Below are 20,526 nucleotides of genomic sequence, written 5' to 3' on the forward strand. Positions count from 1 at the left end.
GGTGTTGGGTTTCTGGGCCCGTGAGGGCGTAGATTCTGCTGCAAGGGATGTTCGCCCCCGTTATCAGGTCGATGCGGCAGTCATATTGCCGATGGGGAGGCAATTGTTCGGCTCGTTGTTTGTCGAAGACGTCCGAGAATGGGGAGTACCAGTGTGGAAGAGTGGTATCTTTTTCGGCGGCCGTGGCCACACGTTGTGGGGGGGTGGCGTCGGTTTCCAGGCGCCCTCTCGACGTCTTGCACTGTCGACTACAGAAGGCGGAGTTGAACCATATCGAGTTGGTGGCCCACTTTATGAGGGGTTCATGCATTCTCAACCAGGGCAGCCCCAAGATGAGGTTGCAGCGTGGAGCGTGTATAACGTTGCAGGAGAGCCACTCGCCGTGGTCTTCCCCTATGGTAACCCATAGAGAAGGGGTTTGATGCGTAATGGGACCTGCGTCTAACTCTTTGCCGTCCACCGCATAAACGAGTTCAGGTTGGTCCTTAAGTATCAGCGGTATTTCCAGCCTTTCGGCTTTGGTTCTGTCGATGAAACAACCGGTGGCTCCGGAGTCGACCATGGCGCGAACTAGACGGGGAACGTGGTTCACCTCCACGTATAAGGATACAAAAAAGTGGTTAGGCTCGTTGGTAACGTCGGATTCTGTAGAAGGGATCGTCAGGTGGCTTGAAGTGGTCCCCTCCTGAACCTTCAAGCCTTGGGGTTTTCCGGCGTTTCGTCGTTGGTAAGGGCGGCCGCTTGGTTGGGGCGTGGGCGACCGGTCTTGGGACGTACGGGACATTCTCGGAGGAAGTGACCTTTCTTGCCGCAATAGAGGCAAAGACCCTGCTTGCGACGATGGTCTCGCTCGCTGAGGGTTAGGGAGGCTCTCACCGTCCCTACGTCCATTGGCTCGGGGTGAGTCGTACCGGGTTCGGAGGTACGAGGAGTGTTGTATGCTGCAAGGGGTTTGTCCTTGCGCCCGTGGTCCCCTTTACGTACCCTCATCCGATATTCCAAGCGGGAGGCCAATTCGATCATGGCCACGCAGGTGCGGGGTTGGGGGTCGATCTGGGCGATCACATCCTTCAGTTCGTCCGTGAGCCCTCGGTAGAAGATCGCGGCTTGCTTGGCTTCGGGCCAGTCGGTTTCGGCCACCAGGCGTCGAAAGGCGTTGACGTAGCAGAGGAACCCGGTGTTGCCTTGCCGGAGTTCAAGGAGGTCGCCGTCGGCGGAGTAGGTGTCTGCTCGACGATCAAAGGTTTTTTCGAACTCCATTCGAAAGGAGTCCCAGTCGTACAAGAGGGCATCATCTCTCCGGACTATCGGAACGGCCCATTGTGCTGCGTCCCCGGCTAGGTAGGAGATGAGGAAGGCTACCCTTGCTTGGTTGGTTAGGAAAAGTTTAGGCTTGCATTGAAAATGCAGAAGCACCTGGGTCAAGAACACCTGCACCTTCTGTAGTTCCCCGTGGTAACGCTCAGGGGGAGCCAAGGGGACGTGTGCCGGCATCTCAACCACCACTTGGGACGGGTGTGAAGGGTGCGTGTTTCCAGCATCAAAGGGGTTTCTCTGGAGGCGGTCAAAACGGGCATGTAACGCTGCCGTTTCCGCCCGAGAGGAAGCCAGCTCCACCTGGACTAAGGCCAGAGCGGCGACCACGTCGTCTAACGAGGCCATCTCTATGTCAGCGTTATCAGGAGGAGGAAAATCCGTGGGCCAATGATTCTGTCGTGGCGCTCACTCGGTCCTCTCCTCGGGATGACGCTGACGTTTAAAGGGTTCCCCCTCCCATCCGTCCCCAGCCCGGATGCTAAAATGACCCTCGGGCTCGGGAGACAGGTGGGCGAGGGACGGGAAGAGTAAGCAGGGATGGATACCTGAAAGGAGACAAGGAGAGAAGATTTAGTTGCCACTCCTTTTCTCCCAAAGGCGCTAGTTCCCCCCACCGGTGTCCCTTGTGTACCTGCCTGGTTGTCACTCTCCCCGGGTTGGGTGTGGCTTGAATCAGAGGTCCGGATGAGTGCTTGTTCACGAGGGACGGGGGGGTGTTTCCGCCCTCGTGCTGGCGAACAGGCCGTGAGGATCAAGAAGGTGATGCTGAAGTCCCTTAGTAGGCGCTTCTACTCCAGACCCGGGAATCCGAGGGGTCGAGGAGCGCCTATAGGGTGCTAGACTGGCTGGGAAAGTAGTTTGAAACAACGGAGCGGGTAGGAGCCCCCTCTAACCACTGGCAGCGCTGCCACTCAAGACCCAGGAATCCGTGGGGTCGAGGAGCGCCGTGGTAGCGGTCAGGAGGGGTGCTTCCTGTTGTGAGGCGAGACAGCAAACGCTCCAGACGGGGAACGGAGGGCACTCGTTACCCCTCCGTATGTGGCGGAGTACACCATAGCGGTTGCCGGTTCAACGCGGGACAAGGTTTCTAGGCTTCAGGAGGCGTGGGTCGGTGCTTCTGGCGAGTCGGGTCGTTCGTAGAACAGAACGCGCGGCAGAGGTCTATGAAGCGGGTCAGGGGCCGTTGGTCTGCATCGGGTTTCTGAAGCGAATCATTGGCGCCGCCTCCCTGCTAATTCCGGCTTTAATCCTGCCGCGCTCATGGTCACGTGGGGCTACTCGGAACCGCTATGCTTGACGGGAGTTGTAGTTTCCGCGAGCATCTCCTTCGGCTCGCGGACCACTCCGTCTTGTCCACGATCATGACAGGTGGCCCCAATCACACAGCTACTGAGGAAGTCCAAGGAGTTTGTCTGGTCCCCTGAAGCGAACAAAGCCTTTGAGGCCCTGAAAAGCGCCTTTGGTAAGGCGCCGGTGTTGGCTCACCCCGATCCGGATCTCCCCTACGTGGTGGAAGCGGACGCATCGGATGTGGCGCTGGGGGCTATCTTGTCCCAACGCAACCACGACACAGGGGTGCTTCATCCCGTTGCGTACATGTCCCGCAAACTCAACGACGCCGAACGCAACTACCATATTGCGGAGAAGGAGCTTCTCGCAATCAAGGACGCCTTCACCGAATGGAGGCATTGGTTGATGGGGGCAAGACATGTGGTATCGGTGTACACGGACCATCGGAACCTACAGTTCATGACGGCCACAAGACACCTTTCTCCCAGGCAGCTGCGGTGGATGATCTTCTTTGCGGGGTTCAACTTCCGCATCACATATCAGCCGGGGACGGAAAACCGGAAGGCGGACGCCCTGTCCCGTCAATCTGCAGTTAAGGAACCATTGCCTGCGACCGAGCGTTCCATCATTTCCCCGAGGATGGTATTGGGGGTTATCCAACCGGATACTTTCCTGAGGGGAATAAAGAGAGGGATCAGGTCGTTCGCATGGCGGAGGTGGCTCCTCAGTCACAGAGAATGGCAGCTGAAGGACGGGATACCCCTGAAGGGCAGGTGCCTATTGATACCCACGCCTAGGCTAAGGAAACAAGCATTCATCTGGTGCCATGACTCTCCATGCGCAGGTCATTTGGGCTTTGAAAAAACAGTGGCTAGCATGGGACGGCATTTCTGGTGGCCAACCATGAGAGTGGATGTCAGGAGGTGGGGACAGGAGTGTCCTACGTGTGCTACCATGAAGGCCGACCATGGCCGAACCCAAGGGCTCTTACATCCACTTCCGACCCCGGATAGACCATGGGATAGCATATCACTGGACTTCGTGGTGGGCCTACCGGTAGACCAGGGGATGACGGCGATACTGGTGGTGGTGGATTACTTGACGAAAATGGGGCACTTCATCCCCTGCAAGAGAGTCCCTACGGCCGGGGAATTGGCGTCACTACTCCTAAAGAATGTGGTACGACTGCATGGATTACCGGGGGTGATCGTGTCGGACCGGGGGTCGCAGTTTACTGCGCAATTCTGGAAGACTTGGTGCACTGCGCTGCATGTTAAGACCGCACTGTCCACCAGCTACCACCCTCAAACGGACGGCCAAACCGAGCGCCTGAACCAAACGCTCAAACAGTATCTGCGATGTTTTGTGGACCAGGGCAGGGAAGAATGGGTCGACTTGCTATGGGTTGCAGAGATAGCCTATAACAACGCCACTCACAGCTCCACACAGTCATCTCCGTTCTATAGCAACTATGGCCAACATCCCAGGTTCTTGCCATTTCTACATCCGTTCAGAGAGGACAGGATTCCCGCCACAGCGGACAGGGTGGCACACATAAAAGACACGTTGATGCGCTCAAGGGCTGTCCTAATTGAGGCCAAGAGAAGATACAAGGCTGCGGCAGACAGGAAGAGAAGGCCCGGGCCACTGTACCGCACTGGAGACTACGTCTGGATATCCACAAGAAACATGAGGTTTCGAAAGAACTGTGTGTTCCATCCCAAGTACATGGGCCCCTATCGAATTACCAAGTGTATGGGTCCCGTGAACGTGAAGGTGTGCTTGCCCCAGTCATTGCGGATACACCCTGTCTTTCATGTATCATTGCTCAAACCAGCACCCTCCAAGCCGTCTGGGACACCTAGGCCGGTATGCGTGGAGTCGGAGGTGGAGTATGAAGTGTCGGGCATACGGGCGTCCAAATGGCGCAGGGGGAAGCTGTGGTACCTGGTGGCGTGGAAAGGCTATGGCCCGGAGGAGCAATCATGGGAACCGGCTGAAGGGGTTCATGCTCCGCGCTTGGTCTCCTTGTTCCATCGGCGTTTTCCTGCCTGTGCTGGACCCGTGGGGAGCCGCTGAGAGGGAGGATGTACTGTCAAGAATTCCTGTCATGCGAGGGGAGGAAAACGGTAACCAGCGAAAACGGACTACATCTCCCAGGATGCTTAGCGGTTGAGAGGTTATGTAAACAGGAGAGCTGTTACATAACTCAAGGAAAACACGCCCTTATGTAAACAGGAGAGCTGTTACATAACTCAAGGAAAACACGCCCTTATGTAAACAGGAGAGCTGTTACATAACTCAAGGAAAGCACGCCCTTATGTAAACAGGAGAGCTGTTACATAACTCAAGGAAAACACGCCCTTATGTAAACAGGAGAGCTGTTACATAACTCAAGGAAAACACGCCCTATAAAGGGAGGAACCGGGAGGTACAACGCTGTCGGATATTGTGTTTACACCGACGTACCTGCTTCGTGAAGAGCAGTGTTCCGGAGTGGAGCTCCAGTAAGGCAAGAAAGGAGGTAGGTCGAGTCGTTACTCCCTGGGCCGTGTCTTGCCCCATCGTCACCTGTGAAGGACCCGGAAGCTCTACCGGTCAACCATTGAGCTTCGCTTTTTGACTCGGCTGAGTCAAAGCGCAGTGGCGCTTTTGCTGGTTGGAGTCGTAACTCCCAGCCCGACCAGAGATACAGGGACTGCCAGCTGTAACGCACACCAGGAGGTGTTTGCCGCGTTACAGACTCGGAAGTCCACAGGATCGATCGAGCGGCTGCTCTCGGTTCAGTCTTCTTGGTTTTGATTGGGGTATCGGTGACGCATCACCAGGAGGTGACTCCGCGTCCCGGTGCAGTCTGAGGAAGAGGTTGAGCGGCTGCTCCCTTCAGGTAGAGACCCCGGCTGGGTGTTTCCCTGACTCCTCGATTCTCCCCAACACTCTTCGTGCCCCTCACAGCCTACCGATTGGTATTGTCGGCCATTTTATTTCTGCCCTCTGTTGGCATACGCCGGGACCGGCGTATATGCAGAGGACGGTTAGGACCACCCGTGCTGTGGGCTGGTAACGTACTTAGCCTGGAGGATTCCAGTGACTATAACTTTTGTTTCTTCTTTGTGTTATTTTTGCCTTCATTAAATAACTAACCCTTCACAAGTGGTTGCGTCCTCATTATCGTGTCTGTTAAACGATCCCGAGACGTTCAGGGCGTTACATGTCCCCAATGTTTGTAAGCCAGTGTATTTTAAGAAGGGCATCCAGACTCATACAGTCTAAAAGATTTTACAATATAACTGCATTGCCAGGTTGGCATTGACAGAAACCCATAAGAGAAGAAGTGATAATCTCATAGCATCATCAAGAGAACTTGAACCCAATTCTTCATGGCAAGAAAAATGGTTATACTTTATGGTAAACTCAAACGTCATCTACAAAAACCATTTTCCTTTCTGTAAATATCCATCTCTGGTTCTATCAGTCGCTTTTGATTCTGTGTCCCATTCCTCATCGATCAACAGGTCTGTATCGCTTTCTTCTGAACAGTCCACTACTACATCCGTCTCATGCAGGGTCCCACAGAATTGCTTACTCAGCTTCACCCTGTTCAATGATCATATGTCTTTTCTGGCATTATAAGGGTGATCTTTTAGCTTCAAATTTCCATCATACTTGGATGACATCCAAATTATCCTTATTATCTCAGGTAACCCGTCTTGTACACAAACCACCTCCAGATCATATATGCTTGCTGTCTCCAACTGGATGACAGCAAAGTTATTCAAACTGAATAGCGACAAATTATACGTTGTTTTATTTTCCAAGGACACCTCTGCATGATCGCTAGCATTGTGGCTCCAGAAACTAGGTACTCCATCTGTTACTATATTTCAGAAACCTGGGCATCCTATTTTACCAGAAGCTTTCTTTATCTTCACAAATGAATCCACTCCCAGCCAACTGGTTTTCCTTAAATAAAATGTTCCTAGAGAGTTGTAATCCACAAGCAGTCAACTCTAGGTTTGAAATCTTCTACACTTAATGTGCTCTGTTCATCTTAGTCAACATTTGCAAACAGTCCAGAATTCCACTGCACACGCTGTTCTAAGTCTAACCCCCCACATCTCAGTTGGCACTCATCTCAAGAAACATCACTGGCTGCCTGTAGACAAGCGGCTCATTTTCAAATCATTGCGCCCAGTTTTTAAAGCTTTGTACAACTCTGGCCCTCCCTTTCTCTCTATTAGTATTAGATGTATTCGTCAGCAGCCCTCTATACCCTTGAGATCCTATTGGTTCAAAGTCCTGGTCATTCCCAGCATATCCTGCACTCGCTGTGGTGCCCATGCTTCTTCTACCTAGCAGCAAAAGTCTGGACACTCTTTCTTTGAATATCAAGAGCACACTCACTCTTACCCTTTTCAAAATGAAACTCAAAACCGGTCTCTTTATCTTTCTTTCCTCTTAGTGCTCCCGTCCTTCTCTCAGTACCTGGACGCCCACTCTGTGGGCAACAGTCACACTTACAAATTGTTATAATAATCCAGCATTTTTTTTTCTGTAAATTGTACCCACCCTAGATTCAAAGTTAAAAGCAGCCCCCTGTGATTGAATAAAACAAAGTCCTCTTAAGCAAAATAAATGAGTCATCTGTGTGAGTTAGCAAAAGTAATACCAAGATATTAGACAGCCTGAACTTTGTGTAATGTGCAGTTGTTAATGGCAAACATTCTAGTGCTTGTAGTCTTAGGATTCACAGCTGAAACATGTGTCTTGTATAGATTTGCATCTAATTCAAGGTCGTCCATCAATGGCACTTTAAGGTACAATTAAAATTTATAAAACTTTGAATGTTACATATGTGCTGCAAATTAATTATTATTGTTACACAAAAGATAATATTTTGTCTATCTCTCAAACTGCATATTAAATGACATGCAGGTAAAAAATCCCTTTGTTTTATTGCCAAGCCACTCCTTTTTAGCTTTGATTTTAGTTTAGCCCGATTTCATTCTTTTAGAAGAGATCTTTGGCAATCCTCTTATGTTTTTAAGATCTTACCTGACAGAAGGAACTTCCAGGTTTTTTTTTTGCATAAATTCTTCTTTTTTATTTATTTCATATAGTTCTGCACATTCTAATGACAAGCTATACAAATTCCCTAACAGGACCACAAATAAAACATTAAAACACAGTGTCATTTAATAGAAACAACAATCACATTATTCACCTAATATGTTGCCGGCATAGGCATATCCCCTGCATTGAATATTGAGCATGGTGGCCAAATTGAATCACATGAATGATCGAAGTCTCACCTGCTGCAACAGGAATACCAGCCAAGTCAGAATTCTGATTTTACCATGGGTGCGTAATTCTGTTTTCTTGTGAAATGGTAAATCTGAGTGCTGTGTATATTCCCTGAGAGTTTTAATATCATCCCAGATGTTTTTTGTAGATACCCCTTGATCCTAAACTTATTTAAATTCCGAGATTCTGTACCAATTTCCATTGTCACTCTGGTATACCCCCTGAGTCAAGAAATCCGTATCTTATCGGAGCACCCTGTTTCATACCTAAAAAAAACTCCACAGCTGTGAAACCCTACTGATAAAATGAAATGATGCACCCCTCAGGGCTTTAAATAAATTAGAGGCTAAGGGCTGTCTCAATTCTAATATGTTTAAAAGGAGTTGAATTGGAAAGGTATGCTTCCAAATGGTCCCACCATGGGGGGCAGGTACTGACTTATTCAGTAGAGCCATTCGTCAATACAGATATGAATTTTTTTTAGTGCCAGCAGAAAACAATACCTTTGGTTGGGGACAAACGTCCGACCATTCATACAGTGTCTAGCATTCATCCCCTAATTCCAGGTTTCCATATCTGTTACACACATGTATGTACTTAATTAACTTCCATATCGGACCCTATGAAATTGTGTCCTTCCATCACTCAAGAAATAGGTTTTCATATGATGGGGCATTAAAGGACCCGTTCACGATGTCTGAGACTTGAGCTAGTGCCCATCTCTGATCATTTAAGATGTTATGCATAAGAATAAATGTAAGCTTGTCAGTCAGCAACTCATTATGTTTCCCGGAACTTGCTTAATGGTTTCTTGACACACATCTTGCTGCTTCCGACCCATGAGCCTGGTGACTGCAAGTATATAACGAGCAAGTATCCAGTGTTGTTAAGGAAGATTGTAGTGTCCACATTAGACCATCAGATGGGTGTAGTATATATCTGAACAGATTTTTACCTCCTCCTTTGGAACAGCAGTAATGCATTCCACTCTGCCCACTTCTTGTTCTAATTCACGCCAGGCTTCTACATTCTTCAAATCACTCCACTACAATGTAATTGACTAGTCATCTTTTTAAATGTATGCAAATGTAATTGTATACATTTCCTCTTTCCTTTGTCTTTCTTCTGTCACACTTCTGAAAGCAGATAACATATTCTCCTTCTGAGGCTTCTGACTTTGAAATGCTTACATATTCATCTTTTTCCAGGTCTTTATTTGCAAGACATGTTCTGCGAAGTCGTCTTATTGAGTCCATCATCTTGGTAACTTGTATACCATCCTCCTGCGTGCAGTCACATTCTTTATGTCCGATTCACAATGTTTTCTTCAAGGAGTGTGAATTACCCCTGGAAATTCTGAAGTACGTCAGAACTATGTCACACTTCCGGGCAGAAACATATTTGTGAATCTGATCCAGTTTGTTTATATCTTACCTTTGTCTTCATTTTGTATTTTGCTCTTCATGTTTATCAGAGAACTCCTGTGTTTTGTTGAAACTGGTGGTGCTCTCACCAGTGATCTCCATCCCGCCGAAACCTGGGAAATTAATGGCCACATACTGGTTGAGACCCTTCAACTAGAAATACAACTTGTTCTCTGTAAAGTGTGCACCTGCCCCACGGCGATGAGTCTGTATGTATCAAAAGCCTTGAAAACCACCCTCTCAGTTCATCTTTTTGGGAGTCGGCAGCAGTCTGACACTGGAAGGCCTTTGCAGCAAATGAGCATGTGTAGGGAATTAAGTGGACATCAGATTGCAGGTCAAAGTCCCATTGTGAAGGTAGGGTTTGTATAACCTGTCATCATGAAAGAATTCAAATACCAACATCTAGCTGGTTTTTAAATGAAGCTTTCATGCTCCATAGATGAATGAATACTATAGGGCTGGCGGTCTCCACGCCCTACAAACACCTAAACATACATACAGTGAACCACTGCTTCTGGCCTGTTGGCCATGCTGGCAGTGAACACTACAATCTCCCTATAATGGTGCAGGGTCACCAAGCCTTTGGGTTGCCATACTCTAACCGCCCATGCAATACTTCTGGAACCATTTACTGCTCTTCATAGGCCATTAACCTGAAAGTACATTGCCTACCATAGCTCTGTTTTTGACTTCCGGCATCACCCATAGTACCCCGAGGAGGAGAGCGTGGATTGCATTGACTAGTTTTATGGGCACACACCTGAGACAGATGGCTTGGAATTATGCTGTGTTGAGATTGGATGAACATGCATTCTTTAAACTATGTGTTGGTCTAGCAGGCATTGGAGATCTTTACGGTCTGTGACATTTACAGATTTTCCAGGGCACTGTTGTATGAATTTTTACACGAGTGCTAACATCTGATCTTAAAAGGGCAGTAAAGCAGTATATTGACTGCTAATCTGACATGTAATACATTTTACATCATGATATTTTTAATGCTCATAGAATTATTTGAACAAGCAGGGTCCAGCATGTACCTTCTAGTTAAGGGTACAAGTAGCTCACATATTTGTAACTGAAGAGTGAGTATCACAAGCCTAGCGATATTCAGTTATAGGTAAGTAACGTATAATTTCTACGAACCTAGGTATTAGTAAACATGGTAGCCTGTTTTACGTGTGTTATATATCTCTGCCATCACACATTATGTACAGCTGTCTATGTATATCCCCTTGCAGGACGCAGGCTGAGATGGCGCACACCTGCCGGGGCACCATCAATCTTTCGACAGCCCACATTGACACAGAGGATTGCTGCAACATTGTGCTGTCCAATGGGGGCCGAACATACCACCTTAAAGCCAGTACAGAGGTGGAGAGGCAGCGATGGGTCACTGCACTGGAGCTAGCCAAAGCGAAAGCCGTCCGAATGATGAACAACTTGTCAGGTACCATCCAGTGCCAATCACTCACCTGTAAAGACCTTTTATTTCAAAAGCTGTCGCTGTTGTGCAAACTAAGCATGTGCATTTATACTATATCCTAAAGTCTGCAAACAATCCAGCCTTTCATTTCCTGTGAGATATTCTCTGACAGATTTTTATGGGTAGTACTCAATCTTAATTAATGCAAAGAGCAATAATTGAGAAGTGTAAGGCCTCATCATTTTGTGTTTTTGATCTTGCAGAGCATCTTGGACTGAAATGCTATACAGATACATTTGGAAAAGTATGTAGGGACTAATTAGAGACACTGAATAAGGTAGACTGGACATCTGTCAATTTTTGATGGATGTCCTGTATCCACCAAAATCTAATTTACCCTCTTAGATATGAGGGAATAATGCTAATATACCTCTTGCAGTCCCTTATCACCTGTCTCCACAAATTAGTTCTGTGTCTTGTATTCTCAAGACTGGCTTTAGGGCGGTGCAGACCAGTGCAGCCACACCTGGCGCTGACCTCAGGGGGCACTGTATTCAGAAATAACCTTTGGTTTTAAAAGCACCTGCTGCAGAATTCCTTGTACGTCCAGCAGTTTTCAGGCTGCAATACAAATCTCAAGATAACCTTAACCAGTGCTTTAAAACAAATGAAATATATGTGAGATAAGGGCTATGTGGAGATGAGCAGTACTGTTGGAAGTTGGGAGTGAAGGAATTTGGGGAAGAGGTAATTGGCTAGGGGGGGGGGGGGGGGGTGGAGAGGGCAAAAACAATTGTCGCACCGGGTGCCAACAGGGCTAAAGTGGGCCATGTGTATGCCCATGAATACATTTTAAAGAGGGCAGGTGGAGCATACCTCAAACACTTTAATTTAAAAAAATACACACAAAAACCCAAAGTCCTTGTCATTATGTATTCCGTGCGTGCGACTTCATCCATAATGGGTCTCTTCGTGTAAAAGGCTGGGATGTTTGAGGAGCACAAAATCTGGGTCAAGTGAGAGGATCATTTTCGAATGGCGAGATAACAGCAAACACAATACCGTGAATCTTGAGTAGCAAACCGGTTTGGGATCGTGGATGTGTTTTTAACTTGTTTCTTTTATTATGCATGTGTAATGGTAAACTGTAATAAAACACAACAGCCTGTAGAGTGATGTGAAATAGTCAGCGCAAGGCAAACTCGCCAGGGAGAGGTTTTTCTAGATCATGGACTTATTTGAGAAGTATGCTTACCAAACTAGTCTGCTTGGTTGTCTGTAGAGAGGAAGGAAGTGGATCTGGGAAGGATAAGTTAAATGGAGGGGTAAAATCGAGGACTGGCATGGACCACTTTTGACAAGATGGTTGCAGCAGTTTGGCTGTGTTAGGATTTAGTCCTTAATTAGGGTATTGCAGTAGAAGGTTCGTTTTGGTGGATTTTGCTGATGTTTAGGAGGTGGTCGGTTGCAGATGTAATTGTTAAGGTGCTTCTGGTAGAGCTTTGTTTTCCATGTTGAAATAGATCATTTTAGGGCAGGAAGGGTGATTGAAGTCAGGGAGGGTGGGGCCAGGATGCAGGATGCATTTGGATACACTGGACAAGGGGTGGTAGATGGTGTCAGTTTTGGCAAAGCTAAGGCATGCTACTGATCCAGTATCATCAGCCAGTCATACTCCTCATTTAAAGCATTGAACCTAGATGATATGTTTGCCTCCACACCAGAATACAAACAGGGGCATGTCCTGGACGGTGAGATTAGGGGAGTGGGTGTGAACCTATTTATTTTCCAACAATCACTGTCTGATACCCAACTGTAAACATATGATTCAATGACTGGGAGGCTGTGGGTCTAAAGGCCAGTGTGAGTGAGAGGGGGTCAAAGGTTGCAGGCGCAGAAAGGGTACTAGTGGGTAGAAAAACAGTATTTTGAAAAGTAAACAACATTCTTGAAACCCTTCGGATCTGCCACTGAAAATTCGTTTTTACTTTTAACCCTGGAAGAGGTGTTAAACTAGCCTCGTACACCAAAACATTTCCAATTGTCACCAATTACCAAGTGGTGGTGAAATCCTTTCCTCCACATTGACCTTCCCACAGAACCCTGAAGAATGAGACATGGCTCCCATCACCCAATCCCTGGTACTCCACTTTTGTCATGGGTTCTCGTATGCCCAAAGAAATGTAATCCTTCAGATTACTTTAGTGCATTGGCTCTCATGGGATTACCTTTTGCACCTGGCATGCATGCACCACAGTGTGCTGGGATTTACTAGGAACTTCCCAGGGCCTGGAGATCTTCCCCCAGGTCCTTTTTTAGGTCGAAGCTTACCAGACCGGCAAAAACATCTTGGGGACATTCGAAAAGCTTCTCTGGGAATGCATTTTGCCCAAGGCTGGCCTTGTGTTTTGTAACTCAAATTTGCTTGCTTTCTATTTGCTAGCTTTTTATTTTAGACTGTCCAGTATGTCTTTGTCCCTCCCATAGAGCATAGCCTCTTTACTCTTCTTCCACAAGTGTTTGTTTTCTTTAAATGTTGTTCTGATCATGCCACATTTGTGGTGCATCCAAAGACATGGGTCAAATGTCGGTATGTGTCTTCCAAAGGAGCTTGGTGTTTACTTTTCTTTCTCTGACTTCAAAGTGAGCGGATTTATCTGACAATTATGCTGGGTACTGGGGGTGTGCTGGAGGATAGCTGTATGATGAAATGTTTTTCTTACACACAACAACATTTAAATGTCTATAAATGAGCTGTGCAAATATTTCAGAATAAATCAGAAATAGGAAAGCACTAATGAAGCACTTTTTTCTTTAATTCTGAGGTGTGGTGGAAAAAAATATTTTAATATGATCAAAACAAATCAATACACTAGGTGATGCCATTTCCACACATCGTTTGTGCGCTGTACAGTTTTATCAATAAAACTGTATGTCTGTGCAAATGTGATGTCCATATCGATTGAAAATGTGTTTTCTGTAATGGCAGAATTCTACCACACCCTCTGCTCCACGACATTCTACTCCTCTCTATTCTGTGCCGCTGAAAGCCACTTTACGCCACTCCACGACCCTCTACTGCACTCTAGGACACTAATCCACTCTGTGCCACTCTACTCTACTCTACTCTGCTCTATATAATTCCACTCTGACACTCTGCTCAACTCTGCTCCACTCTACTGTGCCTCACTTTACGACACACTATGCCACTTCACTTTAGGCCACTATACTCCACTCAACGCCACTCCACCTTATGATTCTATACCCCACTTTACTCCACTCAATGCAACTTTACTTCTTTCTACTCCATTTTAACACACTGTACACCTCTCTGACACTTTACAACACAATGCTATGCCACTGTACTGTACATTCCCCCACTTTGACACTGTACTCTAGTCTACTGCACTCTACGCCTCTCTGCCACTCCACTCCATGCCATTCCACTCTATGTGCCTCCAGTCTACTCCAATTTATGCGACTCTATGCCATTTCACGCCCCTGCATTCTGACACTCTACGCCACTCCACTCCACTCCACGTCACTCCACTCAAGGCCACTCCACTTAAGGAGACTCCACTCTATGCCACTCCACTCTATGCCACTCCACTCTATGCCACGCCACTCTATGCCACGCCACTCTATGCCACGCCATGACCCTCCACTCCATGACCCTCCACTCTATGTCCCTCTGCTCTATGTCCCTCTGCTCTATGACCCTCCGCTCTATGACCCTCCGCTCTATGACCCTCCGCTCTATGACCCTCCGCTCTATGACCCTCCGCTCTATGACCCTCCGCTCTATGACCCTCCACTCAATGACCCTCCACTCAACGGCCCTTCATAACACTCTGTGACACTCCACTCTACAACACTCTGCTCCTCTCTGTGCCCCTCCACTCTCTGTGCCCCTCCGCTCTCTGTGCCCCCCACACTGTGCCCCCACTCTATCTCACTCCACTCTATGCCACTCCACGACACTCCAATCTGACACTCTGCGAGACTCTACTGCACTCTGACACTTTACTCAACTCCACTGTACTGGACTCTACATTCCTCTACACTACTTCACTCTACTTCACTCTACTCCACTTCACTCTATGACACTCTACTCGATTCTACAACAGTCTACTCCAGTCTACAACACTCTGCTCCACCCTGTGCCCCTCAACTCTACTTCAGTCTATGCCCCTCCACTCTACGCCCCTCAACCGTACAGCACTTTACTCCACAACACTCTATTCCGCTCTATGCCCCAACACTCTTCTCCACTCTGTCCTTCCACTTTACTCCCCTCCACTATATGACCCCTCCACACCACTCTACATAACTCTAATCCACTCTGTGACACTCTACTACTCTCCATGACACTCTATGCCACTGTGACACTTCACTCTACATCACTCCACGCCGCTTTTCTCCTCATCACTTCACAACACTCTATACCACTTTGACTTTCCCCTCCACTTGCCTCCACTCTCTGTGCCTCCAATCTACTCCAAATAATGCCACGCAATGGCACTCCACTCTATGCTCCACCACTCTGACACTCTACTCCACTCTAAGCCACCCTATGCAACTCTAGGACACTCCACAACACTGCACTCTGCTCCACTCCACTCTACGACCCACAACTCTACGACCCTCCACTCTGACACTCTACCACACTCCACTCCATCACACTTTATTCAACACCACTCCATTCTACACCACTCTACTGCACTCTATGCAAAGACACCCTGACACTTTACTCCACTCTACAATACTCTACGCCACTCAACTCTACTCCATGCAATGCCACTCCACTCCAACACTCTACGCCGCTTGGTGCCACAACACTCTACTCCATTCTGTCCATCCACGCTACAGTTCTCCACTATACACCCCTGCACTGTATGCCACTCTACATAACTCCACTCTCCAACACTCTACAACTTTCGACACTCCACTCCATGACTCCCCACTCTACTCCTCGACACTCCATAACATTCCATAACACTCTATGCCACTCTAGGACTTTAAGTGTCACTCTATACCAGTCCATGCCACTCTAAGTGGAAATGTCTATGCCACTCTTACAACTCCACTCTATGCCACTCCACTCTAACCTATGCCACTCTCATATTCGCACCTATCCTTAAGCCATGCTTAAGCAGCCTCAATGGTGTACAGCAGCGCTAAAACACATTGACAAAGCCAATAACTCTTGCATAAGAGAGCACTATTGGCTTAGAAAATGCTGGTGTCAGTTGGCCCCACAGGGCCTTCATGCAGAACATAAATGTATATATATATTATCTAGCGGTCGCCAGTAGATAGTTATAGTTAGTCAAAATTTAAGTCAAACTTCTGAAAATGCCACTTTCAGAAAGTTGGCATTATTTTGTTCTAACCATTTGGTGCATACAGGCTATTTCATTAGTTACATTTCTAGGTGCGGTTGACCCTTGTGTATTCCTCTCAGAGAGCATCACAATAGAGGATCTGCGTGCTGGCACAATGGACCATCTCTGACAGGATGTGGGACGAAGCTGTCACCTACCACACTTGTACTTCAAAGACACTGGTCCAGCTCACACACAAAGGACTTCACACTAGCCTATTGTGCCCCCAGACAGACTGGGACCAGGGCAAGGAAGTTTCAGACACCTCGGTAGGGGAAAATTCCGGAAGCTTCTCCCACTTCTAAGTGGGCACCAGGTATATAACGGGGACCCACAGACCACTCTTTAGTGCACTCCTGGACCTGTTGATACTACAGACGATGGACTCCCTGCTGCTTGAGGCCTCTCCTGCTTGCTGAGTAGGAAGATTGGACCGGCACCTTTCATCCCAGGCTGAAGTGACTCTAAGGGTCAGCTGACTGACCTCCTGTTCTGAGCTACAGGGACACAACAAGCTCCAGAGGTCCCTCTGCAACTGCCCAACTGACCTGCCTAAGCCCTGCTGACCTCTGCTGGAGTGGGTACCTAAGCACCAAGAAGTTCCTCTCAGGTCCTGGACCCTTGATGTGGCATCAGTAGAGCTCCTCCTTGAAGAAAAAGAGAGATCCGGAAGTTTTGGGCTCTTTGCGCCTGCCAACGCAAAGCTCTGATGAACCTGACTCTTTACCAGCTGCAATGTGAGATCTTCATTTTGTGCTATGGAATCGACAGCCCACTGTGACCGCCAAAGTAATTTCCAGCAATGGCCATCCGCGATCCTTGACCTGGTATTGTGCTACAACAATGATCATCTGTGATGCTCACCCTTCTCCCTGTGGCCTCTTCCACCGCAAACTAGACTCTTCAGACTAGACATTAGAAGGTAACTTTTTCAGCAGGACTAACCGGGTCCCTCTATCAGACCCACACTCCATCACAGTCGGCCTAAACTTGTGACTTTGTTTGCACATCCAGAAAACAGCGCGTGGTGCTTTGTGCTTTTAGGCACAATACTTACCTGAAATCTCCGAAACTGCCTATCTCTGGTTCTACTGATCGGATTTTTGTCATTTTGGTGTCAAATAATTTATTACATTTTACTCAATTTTCTAGGTTGGTGTGGGATTTTTCTTGTGTTGTGTTTTCACTTTATTACCGTTTGTGTGCTGCATAAATACTTTAAACCAGTGGTTCTTAACCTTTTGATTTCTGTGGACTCCTACCTAATCCTTACTGGACTGCGAGGACCCCCACTGAGTCACTTTGGGAAACCGGGGACCCCCACTGAATAAGTACTGGAATCCGGGGACCCCAGCCTCAGCATTGTCAAGAATTTGAACCGCAACACAATACATAAAAAGTACAGAAACAAGCATACATCAAATAAATTTACAAATGGTATTTTTTTTTATTGAATTCACAAACAAAGATAAACCAATTTGAATGGAGGTTGGAACTTTTCTAAATTCAATTGAGGCCTGTCATCATCCATACTATATTCTGTTGATATATATCTGAGTATACTACATTAATATTTATATTCCAATTTCAAATTCCTTCACATTTATAGAATGCTTTGACATTTTTAATTGTACATTTTCCTTCTGTATTTATATACCCTTTATTAATCTATTAATATTATATAACTTTCTAAGCAGTCGCAAACACCCTGAGCAGGATTCGCGGACCCCCAGGCGTCCCCTGACCACAGGTTAAGAACCACTGCTTTACACATTGCCTCAAAGTAAAGTCTGACTACTACCAAGCTACCAGAGAGTTAAGCAAAGGTTACGTTAGTGACTTTTTGTGGTTAACTCTGACAAGGATTGTAGCTGGTGCTTGAATAGGATTTCACCCCCTCTAGCAACATCCCAATTACTGACACTGCAGCTTGCAGTAACAAGTTCTCACCACGCCTTAATGTCAAGCACCATCATTTTAGCTTGTGTGCATTATGTTCCCATGCTCAATAGACTCCTAAATACCAAAATCAATTGTGTTGTGATGAGACATTATATGTTTGTTAACCTGAATCTGCAGCTTTTCCATGGTACAGTGTTGATGACTGGATTTTGCATTATTATAAATAAAGATGTGCAGAGATGAACCTCCAAAGTAAATACAGTGTTTCACATTTGAATATTCAGCCTATGCCCTTGATTGCAATTTGCAAATTGCATATCTTTCACGTGTAATGGCATATTCTACAAGTAATCAGTAGGGTTTGAATATTTAGCCCTCCACTTCGGAGGGTGGCATCATTTCTGCAATGCTTTACAACTAGCAGCCCCAAGTTATTTTACAAAGGTTGTGTCTCCCTGCTATGAGCAAATACAGTGTGTATGTTGCTCTGAGCAAGAAGCAATAGGTGGTGGATCCTAGAAGTCGAGTATATTCTTAAGAGATGAATTTCCTACAATAAAGTTTTGAAATTGTGTGCGATGGTAAAGCGTTGTGGCAGGAAAGGGTATGGGGCAGTAATAACATTATAAATAAGCATTTGCAATGCAATAGGTCTCGCAATTGCGAGTTTTTGATCCATTGGCATTGTAAATGGCAATGCCTTTTATTTATGTGTTAAAAAAACCTGCAATAATGAAAGGCATTGTCATTTACAATACCAATAGCTCAAAGTTTCTAAAATGAGAGACCTACTGCATTGCAAATGCTTGTTGTTTACAAGCGCCCCATGCTGTGCTTTCATGTTAACCCCTTCCCTGCTCATGACGGAACCGTTCCGTCATGAGCCACGGTTGTCGTGTGCTCATGACGGAACGGTTCCGTCATGACAATCCTGCCGGCGGCCGCTCCGCCTGCGCGGCGCTGTTTCCCCGCCTGTGCGGGGCGACAACGCAAATGGGCGGAGTCATGACGGAACCGTTCCGTCATGAGCACAGCTCAACTGTGGCTCATGACGGAGCGGCTCCGTCATGAGCACAGGCCCGCCGCGCTGCCCCCCTGCCCCCCCCAGCGCTGCAGCGGAATGTCCGCAGCAGCGAAGGGGTTAATAGAGGCCAAGCCCCTTTCTTTAGACAAGACTTTTCTAAAGAAAGGTCCATGGCTGCTATTAAAGTGAGAGCGTGGTATAGGGCACACTGAATACGCTGAATGTTGCAGGAAAACATGTAGTGCCTGCAGTAGGAAAAATTATTAACCCCTTCGCTGCTAGGCCTTTCCCCCCTGTGTCAAGCCTTTTTTTGGTTATTTGGCGTAGTTCGCTCTTAAGCCCCTGTAACTTTTTTACCACATCCACGCCAAATTTGCGCCCTTTTTTTCCAACATCATGGGGATTCAAAAGGTACCCATGGTTTGTGGATTCCCCTGGAGGGGACCCAGAAATTAGCCAAAATACAGCAAACAAGGGGTTGTGGTGCTGAAATCACTATCTTCCCAGCTTTCAGGGACAAGCAGACCTTTATCAGAAAACCAAAACTTTTTACACAGTTTTGGCATTTTTCTGGGACATAGCCTATTTTTGCTATTTTTTGTGCTTTCAACCTCCTTCCAGTTAATGGTAGAAATGGGTATGAAAGCAATAATGGATCCTGGAGAGATATACATTTTAAGAAAGTAGACAAAATTCTGAATTCAGCAAGGTGTCATTTGTGTAGATCCTTCAAGGTTTCTTCATAGAAACTAACAGATAAATATAGGAAAAATTTAAAATTAGTTGAAAAAAACAGCCATTTGTGTCAACGTTTTCACCTGTATCTTCTTCTAATTATGACAGCTGGATGAAAGCAATATACCGTTACATTTGCTGGACCTTTCTGGTTGTGGGGATATATAGGACTTGTAGGTTCCCCAAGAACCCGACGAACCCAGCGACAATAACTGAGCAGCGTCTTGCAATGGTTTTTTATTGTATATAGCAAATATTTTGGGAAACTGTATACATGGAAAAATTGGTATGAAAGACACCTATGTATTTCTGAAATGGGAACAAAATATAGAGTTTAGAAACAGTAGATATTTGCACATTTACGAAATTGGGAGTACCCATACTAGCATGAGAATTATAGGTTATTTTTCAAAATGACTTCTTTTTACACAATGTCTTTCATTTGGAAGGCAGAAATACCTCGAAAGTCAATAGGTAATAACAGTTGCTCTACAATTCTGAGTTCCCCTTAGTCTTCCGATAAAAATGGTACCTCACAGGAAACGGCCCAAAACGCAAGGTGGACACACCACATTTTCAGAGTGAAAAATTACCCTTTTTTTGCAAAGTGCCTAGCTGTAGTTTTTTAACCATAGCTCTGCCGGCACCTAGGGAAACCTAGCACACCTATACATTTATGAAAACTAGATACCCAGGGAAATCCAGGATGGGGTGACT

At 46.7% G+C, this 20,526-nt stretch overlaps 1 protein-coding gene across 1 annotated transcript in view; it reads left to right on the top strand.

Annotated features, from left to right (window-relative positions):
- Positions 1-20,526, top strand: part of OSBP2 (oxysterol binding protein 2) — a 1,376,304-nt gene that overhangs the window by 180,519 nt on the left and 1,175,259 nt on the right. The window contains exon 2 of the mRNA XM_085633692.1: positions 10,580-10,788. Within this exon, the coding sequence (XP_085489818.1) occupies positions 10,580-10,788 (209 nt within the window). The remainder of the gene's footprint in view (positions 1-10,579; positions 10,789-20,526) is intronic.

Source organism: Triturus cristatus, chromosome 11 (genome assembly GCF_964204655.1).
Source record: "Triturus cristatus chromosome 11, aTriCri1.1, whole genome shotgun sequence".
Taxonomy (NCBI): Eukaryota; Metazoa; Chordata; class Amphibia; order Caudata; family Salamandridae; genus Triturus; species Triturus cristatus.